Source organism: Lynx canadensis, chromosome D2 (genome assembly GCF_007474595.2).
Source record: "Lynx canadensis isolate LIC74 chromosome D2, mLynCan4.pri.v2, whole genome shotgun sequence".
NCBI classification, from domain to species: Eukaryota; Metazoa; Chordata; class Mammalia; order Carnivora; family Felidae; genus Lynx; species Lynx canadensis.
The window spans coordinates 16,822,004-16,834,045 of record NC_044313.2 but is presented as its reverse complement, the minus strand read 5'-3'; the positions used below and the strand labels follow the sequence as shown (position 1 = coordinate 16,834,045).

General features: G+C 34.7%; 1 protein-coding gene across 1 annotated transcript in view; it reads left to right on the top strand.

The window, feature by feature from the left end:
• The window catches only part of NHLRC2 (NHL repeat containing 2), a 60,723-nt gene that overhangs the window by 18,561 nt on the left and 30,120 nt on the right, over window positions 1-12,042 (top strand). Inside the window, exons 3-5 of the mRNA XM_030334088.2 lie at window positions 1,014-1,469; window positions 3,252-3,373; window positions 11,646-11,775. Coding sequence (XP_030189948.1) covers window positions 1,014-1,469; window positions 3,252-3,373; window positions 11,646-11,775 — 708 coding nt within the window. The remainder of the gene's footprint in view (window positions 1-1,013; window positions 1,470-3,251; window positions 3,374-11,645; window positions 11,776-12,042) is intronic.

The following is a 12,042-nucleotide window of genomic DNA, read 5'->3' as shown; positions in this document are numbered from 1 at the left end:
GGGTATGTGTACCTGTGTGATGTCTGTGTTTTTGTTGGGATTTAATAGTTGCAAATGGAAGGATGGTCTGTTAGGAAATTACACCTGCCAGTTTGTGTGGGTTTATTTCTTCTTCATGCTGATGTGCATAGGTTTTGAGGAGTGTGTTGGGAGATTGTATTACCTCTGTAGTCAGTGTTGAGTTTTTTCTCTGAATCCAGCTGAACACTTTTTCCTTTTTTTTTTTTTTTCTGCTATCTTCAATTAAGGCTTGTTCTAGGAACCACATAATGGGAATTTTAAATAAATCAAAGACCTTAATATTATAGAAACATCTTTCTTATAGTTGTTCTGTTAACTTGTAATGTGGGTAGGCCAGAAAAACCTAAGAGGATAATGTGACAATAAATATTAACAAAAAGCAGTCATAGTCACTATGAATTTCAAAGGGGCTTATAATAGTTGGAGAAAAAATAACAGTATTTCAGTATCTTCATAAGCAATTAATGTGTTTTTTATAATTTTTTTTTTTTTATTTAATGTTTATTTATTTTTGGGACAGAGAGAGACAGAGCATGAACGGGGGAGGGGCAGAGAGAGAGGGAGACACAGAATTGGAAACAGGCTCCAGGCTCTGAGCCATCAGCCCAGAGCCCGACGCGGGGCTCGAACTCACGGACCGCAAGATCGTGACCTGGCTGAAGTCGGACGCTTAACCGACTGCGCCACCCAGGCGCCCCAAATGTGTTTTTTAAAACTTTGTCTAGATAAAGGACACAAAGAGGTGTAATCCTGAAATAGCCACGTGATTTTGATCATATTCATTTTTATGTAGTTATCAAGATTGTCATGATATTTGAGTGTTAATTTTTTTATACGTGTGTTTAAATGCAGTTGAAGAAGACACTTTTAGTTCTGCCTTTTTTTTTTTTAATCTCTGGACTGTTTATTAATGACCCATAATCTAATGTGCAGATGGTGACTTTCAGACTTGATTACTTCATAATGTTTAACTTACATTTTTTCCCATTTAGACGGTCTTCTGATTGTTGGTGTTCACTCGGCTAAGTTCCCAAATGAAAAAGTCCTGGATAACATTAAGAGCGCCGTTCTTCGATACAACATCACCCACCCTGTGGTTAATGATGCAGATGCCAGCCTTTGGCAAGAACTAGAAGTCTCCTGCTGGCCAACTTTGGTCATACTTGGACCTCGTGGAAATATGTTATTTTCTTTAATTGGAGAGGGACACAAAGATAAATTATTTTTATATACTTCAATAGCTTTAAAGTATTATAAAGACAGGGGACAGATCAGAAATCATAAAATTGAAATAAAACTCTATAAAGATTCTTTGCCACCTTCACCATTGCTGTTTCCTGGCAAAGTAACGGTAGACCATGTTTCTAATAGATTGGTAATAGCAGACACTGGACATCATAGAATTTTGGTCGTCCTGAAGAATGGGCAAATTCAGTACAGCATTGGAGGTAAAGTTTGCTTCTAATTATGATATGTATTATATTTTATAGTTAAAAAGAAACAGCTCAAGGAAATGTATTGAAATATATCTCCCTGGTTTTAGATCTAAAATGGGCTCAGTACATCTACATAGTTAATAAAATCTGTTAAGTACATTCTTATTGTATTTATCCAGACTAAACTGACATCTAGTAATGTAATAGTCAAAGAGAAAAATAATTCATCTCTTTGCAATTCTGCTTTAGTAGCATATACAGCATTAGTCCATAAAGTAGGGGTTCGTGCATTCCTAATGCAAATACACTAGTCTTACTCTAAGCCCTGGTGCTATTCTTAGTATGCTTAGATATTGTTCCCTTAGCTCCTTAAGTTTTCACATTTCTTCTTTTTCATTTTTGCTAGAGTTCTTTATTTTGTGTTTCTTTTGTTTGGGCAACTTGATGTTTGGGTTTAAGACAGGCACTTATGAGAACTGTTGCTCAAAAATTATTAGTTATAGTAGGTGTAATTTAAATGGTTAAAAGGTTTTTAATTCTATAATAATTTTCAAAATAGTGTAAATGAATATTCTGCTTTGTTAAACGGAGAAACCAGCAGCAAGCTACCGTTCCCAAACATGTTTTTAGAAATAATGTTATCTTGTGATAAATTAATAATTATTCTACAATAGTTCTTCAAAAGAATTCTGTGGCCAGATACACTTAGGAAATACTGGTTAGTTGTGGTTTAACAGATTTTTTTTAACTTTATTTATTTTGACAGAAAAATATTTATTTATTTTGGGAGGGGGGGTTGGGGGGGAGAGAGAGAAAAAGAGAGAAAGAGAATAAGAGAATGAGAATTCCAAGCAGACTCTGTGCTGTCAGTGGAGAGCCTGATGCAGGGCTTGAACTCACAAACCACAAGATCATGATCTCAGCCAAAGTCGGAGGCTCAACTGACTGAGCCACCCAGGCACCCCAAACTTCTTATTTTTTTTAAATGTTTATTTTAGAAAGAGGGCATGTGTGAGCAGGTGAGGGTTAGAGAGAGAGGGAGACGGAGGATCCAAAGAGACTCTGAGCTATAAGCTCCAAGCCCTACACGGAGCTCAAACCCACAAACCGTGAGATCATGACCTGGGCCAAAATTGGACACTTAACCGACTGAGCCACTCAGGCGCCTAATAAATAAATAAACTTAAAAAAATATTAAAAAATAGAAATATTCCCTTCTGATATATGCTACTAATGTGCACTAGTGACCATTGTTCAGTAAGCCCTGTCATTAGCAAAACTTACTCCTAAGAAAAATAGATCTTGGGAAACACTAGACTTTAGGTAAAAGTATCATGCTATTTATATTAAAATCCCAGTTCTAAATACTGTTTTTCTTTCTTCATTGAGGTTTGATTTACATATGTTATGAAAAATGATTACCACAGGGGCACCTGGGTGGCTCAGTCGGTAAGCGTCTGACTTCAGCTCGGGTCATGATCTCACGGTTCGTGAGTTCAAGCCCCGCATTGGGGTCTATGCTGACAGCTCAGAGCCTGGAGCCTGCTTCAGATTCTGTGTCTTCCTCTCTCTCTGCTCCTCCCCCACTCACACTCTGTCTCTCTCTCAAAAATAAATAAACATAAAAAAAATTTTTTTTAATGATTACCACGATAGGTCTAGTTTATATCCATCTTCCTAATATAGGTGCAAGAAAAAGAAAGGAAACAAAGAAAAACAAATGGGGGTGGGGGGTTAATTTGAGATAACTTTTCAAGAGGAAAAAATTCGTACTGTGGCTATCTTGTCTTTTAGGACCCAACCCTGGAAGAAAAGATGGAGTATTTTCAGAGTCAACTTTTAATTCACCACAGGGGGTAACCATAAGGAATAATATCATATATGTGGCAGATACTGAAAACCACCTTATAAGAAAGGTAAGTTTCAATTTTAAATACAGTTTTAATACTTCTAATTAGAAAAACTGGTACTTACTTGCTACATTAAATATTTGAAATGAGAGGATAATGCTTAAACACCTCAAGTCCTCTTTATGCAGCTTTTTTCAGAGGTACTTGCTTTAGTGTTTTTCTTGGGCGTCTTGTTTTTCTGTGTCTTAGCCTGTAGATGTCACGGATTAACCTGCCCATCGAGTCCTTTTGTTGTTGTTGTTTATCCTTTTGTTTCAAAGTAGCTAATCACCTAAAAGCTCCTCATTTTGAAGTATTTTCCTAACCACTGTTGACAGAGCAGTGCTTTCTCCTTTTTTCAGTTAAATTTTCTCAAACCTAGAAGAAAAATCATACCACTCCCACCTCCCTTCACCTTTTATGCTTTGCCCAGAAATACATGTAAGTCAATCTTAAAATTTGTTTTATTTCATTATAAAAGTTATATATGGTCTTGCTTTTTAAAAATGAATACACTTAAAAATGTATTTAAAAAATACATAAAAAGGCTCATACCATCTATTTTAGCTTCCCCATTGTTAAAATTCTTGTCTTTTCAGTGATTTTTTTCTGTCCTATACAAATAAATTTGTATTTAAAAGACTGCCTCTAGGGATGCCTGGGTGGTTCAGTCGCCTGAGTGTCCCAACTCTTGATTTCTGTTCAGGGCATGATCCCAATGTCGTGAGATCGGGCCTCATGTTGGGCTGGCTGAGTGCTGAGCAAGGAGACTGCTTAAGATTTTCCCCCACCCCGCTCCCCGCCATCTCACTCCCTGCCCCTCCCCCACCATGCTCCTTCTCTAAAATAAAAATTAAGAAAATAAAAATAAATGACTGTCTCTAGAGAATCCTTTTTTAAACAAATGAGGCATATTGTATGTACATAATGTTCTGTGGTTTTTTAAATTATTATTTTAGAGAGCATGAGTCGGGGAGAGGGAGAGAGGCAGGGAGAGAGAGGGAATTTTAAGCAGTCTCCATGCTCAGCATGCAGCCCAACGCAGGGCTCGGTCCCACAACCCTGAGATCATGATCCGAACTGAAATCAAGAGTCTGACACTCAACCGACTGAGCCACCCAGGCGCCCCTCTTCTGCAGTTTCCTTAAATTTGTTTTCCGTATTAGTCATATGAATGATATGACTGCATAGTATCCCATTGTAGAAGTGTCTAGTTATTTTAAGCATTTCATATGAGTGAATATTTTGGCTATAATCCATTGGTCTTTAAGTTGCTATCTATTTAGAAAATAAGTAACTAAGTTCATCTCATCCATCCTGTGTAAACACATTGTTTCAGATACTTCCTTGCTTTTCTCACTTTTTCTCCCTTTTGATATTTGTGCCCATTTGACAATATTATCACTTCATATAATAGGAAAACAACATGGATAGAACCTGTAATACCATTACAAGGTAAATTTCCGTGAAAGCATGAAAGTTTTTACTGCTGACATTTTAAGCACCTAGAACAAGGTCTGGCCCATAGAAGGTGTTCAACAGATAGTTGTTGAATGCATTTTTGAGCAAATAACATATTTAATGAAGCATTTTCTAATGTATCTTCCTCTTAATATGAAAACATGTTATATGAGGCAAGGATTTTGTGGATTTGCAAATTAAAGCAGATTTATTCTTTGAAAGTCTTGGAGACTTTGTTCTTAGAGACTTTAATATGTTAATATATTGTGAATACGTTAGTAGGGGGATATCTGTGAATTGGTTCTAAATTTATTTGACCAAGAAACCTATTTTAGGCAGACCTTTTCGTAGGATTCATGATTTCATGTATGTCATGATTTCCCACCTTAGGAAAAAGTGGTTTTCTGTTGTTACTAAGTCCGTAAAGGTCAATGTTTCTTTATCATTGTCTTTTCAGGGTTGTATGTTTGTATAACTCAGTAGTGTCCCAGATAGCTAACAAGGTGTTGAAGCAGTAAGGTACTTAGCCCACAAGCATTCAGGGTGTACTTGTCTTTTTTAAATTCTGTTCTATCTCTTGCCTTAGAACTTAATGAGTTTGGGAGTATTCACTGCATTTCAAATATTTTTTAAGTAGCATAATCACAATAAATTTAGGTTACATAAAGTTATTTGTAAATTATGATTTAGTTTAGTGTCTGCCAAAAAAAATGAGGTGGAATTATTATTTCTTCCTTTATTTTTATAAGTATATAAAAATATTTACTATACTTTTAAGACCTCATTTACAGAGGATTGATCATACATTCATATTTCTCAAACATCATTGTTTCATGCAGATCTGACACTTGTTTAGAATAATTCATTTAGTAATTTATAAATTCCTTTTTAGCCCAGTCTCATTCTCCTGTTATTCCCCTATATAAAAACACCTGTAGCCAGACATTCCGGTATGTTCAATTCATACCTTTCTATTTGTGTATGACCTTGTAAAACATGTAATGTTTGTGTGTGTTGTCTAACCGTATTGTGATATATTTTTACATAGCACTTATTTCAAGTATATAATTGAAGAACTTTTAGGAGATTTAACAAATTGTACAACCATAGCCATAAATTGTTTTTAGAACATTTTCATCCCCCCCCCCAAGAACCCTCATGCCCAATTACAGTTCATCCCTGTTTTTACGCCCAGCTTAATCTACTTTCTATCTATAAATTTGCCTCTTTCGAACATTTCATAGAAATAGAATCATATAATATATGGTCTCTTGTGCCTGGCTTTTTAAATTGAGTAATGTTTTAAATTCATCTCTGGTGCAGCGGATCATTAGTTTCTTCCTTTGTATTGCTGAATAGCATTCCATTGTATAGCTATGTGCCACATTTTGTCTGTCCAACAGTTTATTGATATTTAGTGTGTTTCCAATATTTGGCTGTTATGAATTTATGTAAAAATTCTGTGTGGACATACATTTTCATTTCTCTTGGGTAGATATCTAAGTAACGGGATTATTGTGTTATATGTTTTATATTTCATGTTTAACTTCTTAAGAAACTGCTACATTTTTCCATAGTTGCAGTACCATTTTACATGTGGGTTCTAATTTTTCCATATCTTCACCATTATTTGTTCCACTTTTTAAATTCTAGCCTTCCTACTAGGTGTAATGTGGCCTCTCAAAACCACAACGATAATTATTTCCCTAATGAGTAAAGATGTCAAGCATCTCTTCCCATCTTTATGGACTGATTGGTTTTATATCTTCCTTTCAGAAGTGTCTATTCAGATTCTTTACCAGTTTTTTTAATTGGGTTGTGTTTTTTCTTATTGAGTTGTAAGAGTTCTTTATATATTCTGTTACAGATCCCTTATTGGATATGTGATTTTTCAAATACTTCTCAAATTCTCTGGGTTGTCTTTTCACTTTCTTAATCACATCTTTTGATGTACAGAAGTTTTAAATTTGAGGATTCCCAGTTTTTTTTTTAATTGCTTAGGCTTTTGGTGTCATATGTAAGATTACATTTCCAAATCCAAGATCATGAAGATTTACTCCTGTTTTCTTCTGAGAGTTTTATAGTTACAGCTCTTACAGTTCAGTCTTTGCTGCATTTTGAATTTATTTTTTGTATGTGGAGTGAAGTAGAGGTCCAACTTCATTCTTCTGAATATGAATATCCAGTTATCCCAGAATCATGTATTGAAGAGACTGTTCTTTCTCCATTGAATAGTTTTGGCAACCTTGTAGAAAATAATTATTCATACATACATGGGTTTATTTCTGAACTTTCAAGTCTGTTCCATTGACCTATATATCATTTCTTGTGCCTATACCACACTGTTTTGATTGCTATAACTTCTAATAAGTTTTGAAATCAGGAAGTAGGACTTCTCCCACTTTCTTCTTTTTTCAACATTGGTGTAGCTGTTCTGAGTCCCTTGCAATTCCATATGAATTTTAGGATTAACTCATCCATTTCTGTAAAACCTTATTTGTTTCTCATATAAATGATGATGTTGCCTGCAAAAACAGATGCACTTTTATCTTTTCCCTTCTTGTTTATACATATCTTGTTTTCTTTTATTAAATTGCTGGCAAAGGGTACCTGGGTGGCTCAGCGTCCAACGTCGGCTCAGGTCATGATCTCACAGCTCGTGGGTTCGAGCCCCGTGTTGGGCTCTGTGCTGACAGCTCAGAGCCTGGAGCCTGCTTCGGATTCTGTGTCTCCCTCCCTCTCTGCCCCTACCCCACTCATGCTCTTTCTCTTTCTCTCTCTCTCTCTCTCTCAAAAATAAGTAAACATTTAAAAAAAATTTTAATTGCTGGTAAGAACCTCAGTTTCCTTTAAACATTAGCAGTGATAGTGGGTCTCTTGTCATGCTCATACCTTAAAGGGAGGACATTTTCTCCAGAAATTTAATATTTTCTATAACTTTGGGAAATAAAATTGTTAATGAAGTTAAACGTTCTATTCCTAGTTACTAAGAATTATTTTATTATATGATTTTATTGAATGCATTTTCTACATTTATTGAAATAATTACATAGTTTTTGCCCTTAGTGTCTTGATGTGATGAATTAAGAGATTTTTGACATTTGATCATCTTTTTATTTCTGGAATAAATCTTACCTAATCACGAATTTTTTTTTAAAAAGTCAACTTGGATTTGATTATCCCAAGTTAAATTTTAATATTTTAAAATTCATGTTCGTAAATTAAACGGCTCTGTTCTCTTACACTGTTCTCACCTGATTTTAGAACCAGAGTCACACTAACTTCATCAAATGAGCCAATTAGCTTTTACTCTTTTTCTATTTTTTGGAATCATTTGTCTAACATAGGAATTAACAGTTTTTGAATATTCATTAAAACGCCTCTGTAACAAGATTTTTATAAGAGGAATTCTTTGAATATCACATCAGTTTTTGATACATTTCTTAAATCAAGATGTATTTCGAGGGCCTATCCCTAACTGCCTATTGTATTTTTGCAGATTGGGTTCAGTGAAAATATGGGTAAGGTTACAGTGGTGAATATTCCTTACAATTTCAAGAGATTATAGAACAGCCACTAAAAATGTGAGAGGCTACCACTTAATTAAATCAGTGTAATTTGCTATAATAACAGAATAAAAGATATTAACCATACTGTTGTTTTGCTAGGTTAGGTGTTAAATGTTTTAATGTTTTTCTATTGATGATAAAATTGCAATAAGCTTGAAATGGAAGTGAATGTCCTTAATATGATCAAGGGCATCTACAAAAAGCTTATAGCTATACTCCATGCAAAATATAGAATGCTTTCCTTCCAAGATTGGGAATGAGGCAAGGATCCCCATTCTCACTACACCTGTTAAAAATTATACTGGAAGTACTAGTCACTGTAATAAAGCAAGAAAGAGAAAAAGCATACTGGCCAAAAAGGAAGAACAACAACTGACTTTATTTGCCAATGACGTGATAGAAAATTTAAGAAATCTCTGAAAATACTACTCGGACAAATAGAAATTAGGAATGCTGTGGAATACAATCTCAGTATAAAAAGATCAATATTTTTGTATTCTAGTAATCAATTGGATTGGAATTTTTTAATTCTATTTATAGTACTAAACAAAAAACAAAATACATAGAATAAATTTAACAAAAACATATGAGACCTCAATATTTTAAATTATAACATTGCTGAGAAAAATTAATCCAATATTGGATTAGAAGGCTCAATAGTAAGATGTCCATTCTCTCCAAATTGATCTGTGAGTTCAATGTAATCTCAATCAAAACTCATCAGGTGCTTCCATTTGTTTATTTAAGATATTGACAAGTGGATTCCAATACTTATATGGAGGTGCAAAACAAAGTATTTATTATATCTAAAACAGTCTTGCATAAACAAAGTTAAAAGATACACTTCTCTGATTTAAAGACTTACTGTAATGCTACACTAATCAGGACAGTGTGATACTTCTAAAAGAAAAGAATGGAGCTTTTGGAAGCTCATACATACACAGTTATTTGATTTTTCAAAAAGCATCAAAGCAGTCAAGGGAGAAAGGAAAGTCATTTCAGCATATTCTACTTGAACAACTAGATACTCATATGGGGGAAAAGAGAAACATGACCCCTACCTTACACATCATATACAAGCATCAGTTCAGGATGCACCACAGACATAAATGTAAATGCTAAAATTATAAAGCTTTTAGAAGAAAACATGAAAATGTCTTCATGACTTGCAGGTAGGCAAAAGTTTCTCAAATACAGGACACAGAAACAATAATAAAAAAAATGATAAATTTAAAACTTCTCATTATAATTTACATTAGAGGAGATAAGAATGGCCACAAACACATAAAGTGATCAACATCATGGGTTAAAAAGGAAATGTAAACTGAAACCACAATGCAATGCTATAATGGCTAAAATTAAAAAAGACTGACAACAGGCAAGGATGTGGAGCATTTGGAACTTTCATATGTTGTTGGTGGGAATACAAAGGAATAGACCACTGGAAAAAAATCCTTCTGGAAGTTTTTTGTTTGTTTTTTATACTTATCCTGTACCTGCCCTATAACAGCAATTTTAGTCCTGTGCATGTACATAAGAGAAGTGAAAACACAAGTTCACCAAAAGGCTCATATGAGAATATTGAGAGCAACTCTGTTTGAAGGCCCCAAACTAGAAAAAACCCAGGTGTCCATCAGTAGGAAAATAAATAAATGAACTGTGGTATATTCCTATGATGGAATACTGTTCAGCGATAAAAAGGAACAAACTACTTATATATGAATAAATCTCAGAAACCTGTTAAGTGAAAGAAGCCTCACACAATAGAGTCCATATAGTTTGATTCTGTTTAGCTGAGATCTTAGAAGAGATACAACTCATCTATGATGAAAAAAACAATACTGTTTGTCTCTGGGGGCAGGATTAACTGGATGGAGGCATAAGGGGACTTATTGGAGTGAAGATAACATTCTGCATCTTTATGTAAATTAAGATACACAGTTTTATGCATTTATGAGAAGTCATTGAATGATACATTTAAGATCTTTGCATTTCATTGTAAGTTTTGCCTCAAAAAAGAAAAGGGAACTGAAAAAATATGGACCTCTTACCAATGATAAACAAGCCGGGATATTTAGAGCCTGTGTATTGTTGTTTACAGTTTACTTTGAAATGTGTCAAAAAGTATAAATGGGTTGAAGGATTGATAGCTCCATCAACTATGTGATAAAGCGAGTAAGTGACATGTTGATAGTAGGTGGTGGGTGTACAGATGTTTGCAATAAAATTCTTTCAATTTTTATGTTTGTTTGACAATTTTCGTGGTGAGATGTTGGGGGAAGGATCTCAGGAGATGAAACCAAAGGGTTTTTGTTGTGTTTTTTTTTTTCAGAAATCATTAGTTTTTCAGTTTATAAAGTAGAGGCAGTATAGTAGAGCTAGAACTGCCTGGGTTCAAATCCGAGATCCTCGATTTACTAGCTGTGTGACCTTGGGAAACCTGCTTTATGATCTATGCCTCAGTATCCTCAATATTAATCAAAATCACAAATCATAGGATTATTATGAGGATGGACAAATGGATGACTCTTGGACTAGTGCCTGGCACATGTTAAGCTCTATTTTTGTCAATTACTAGCCAAGCATAACTGAAATACATATATTTAAGTTTAAGAAACATGCATTTTTTAGGGCTCCTGGGTGGCTTAGTCATTTAAGTGTCCAACTCTGATTTTTGGCTCAGGTCATGATCTCATGGTCACAATCATGACCTATCATGGTCATGATCTCATGGTCACAATCATGACCTATCATGGTTATGATCTCTGTACTGGGTGTGGAGCCTACTTGGGATTCATATTCATTCATTCATTTTCTCTCTCTCTCTCTCTCTCTCTCTCTCTCTCTCTCTCTCTCTCTCTCCCCCCCCCTCTGCCCCTCCCTCACTTGCACACACATGTTCTCTTTCAAAAAGAAAAAGAGAGAAACATGCATTTTTCCAGATTTTGCTTTGAAATTTGGAATTACACTCTCTTCTAACATACTTTATAGTTAAGGTGAGATCAGTAGCAGTTAAGATGAGGTCAATACCAGTAGAGGCTATGATGAGGATGGGGAGGGGAAAGGGGGGTAGGGAATGAAAAAGACAGAGTTTTGTACATTTGAATAACAAGCTCACCCAATACTGTACTTGATTAGCCTTTTTTTTTTTTTTAAAGACTTTGTGTTGCAAAACCTTTCTGTATGTTCTACTGGAAGTCCTCATGTACCAAAAGGAAAACAAAACAAAAGTAACATGCACTGCATAAAACGTGTGTCAATTTCTGTAGATTGACCTAGAAGCTGAGATGGTGAGCACTGTAGCTGGCATTGGGATTCAAGGTACAGACAAAGAAGGTGGAGCTAAAGGAGAAGAACAGCCCATTAGTTCCCCCTGGGATGTGGTTTTTGGGACATCAGGTATGTAAACTTCTAATATTAAATCTAAGTAAACTTTGCTTAATAAATGTAACATTTTTAAGATATTCTGGGGACATTCATTGGGATTAATTCTAATTGCTAGTTATTTTAGACTTTTATTACCTGTGGTGGTGTTTGTTAATTTAAAAATAAGGCCAGCAGTATATATTGTTATATATAACATTACACGCTTACATGTTGTATTTTATACATAACGATAGACGATATATTACTCTAATGTTAACAAATTTCAGCTTAGCTGCAGTT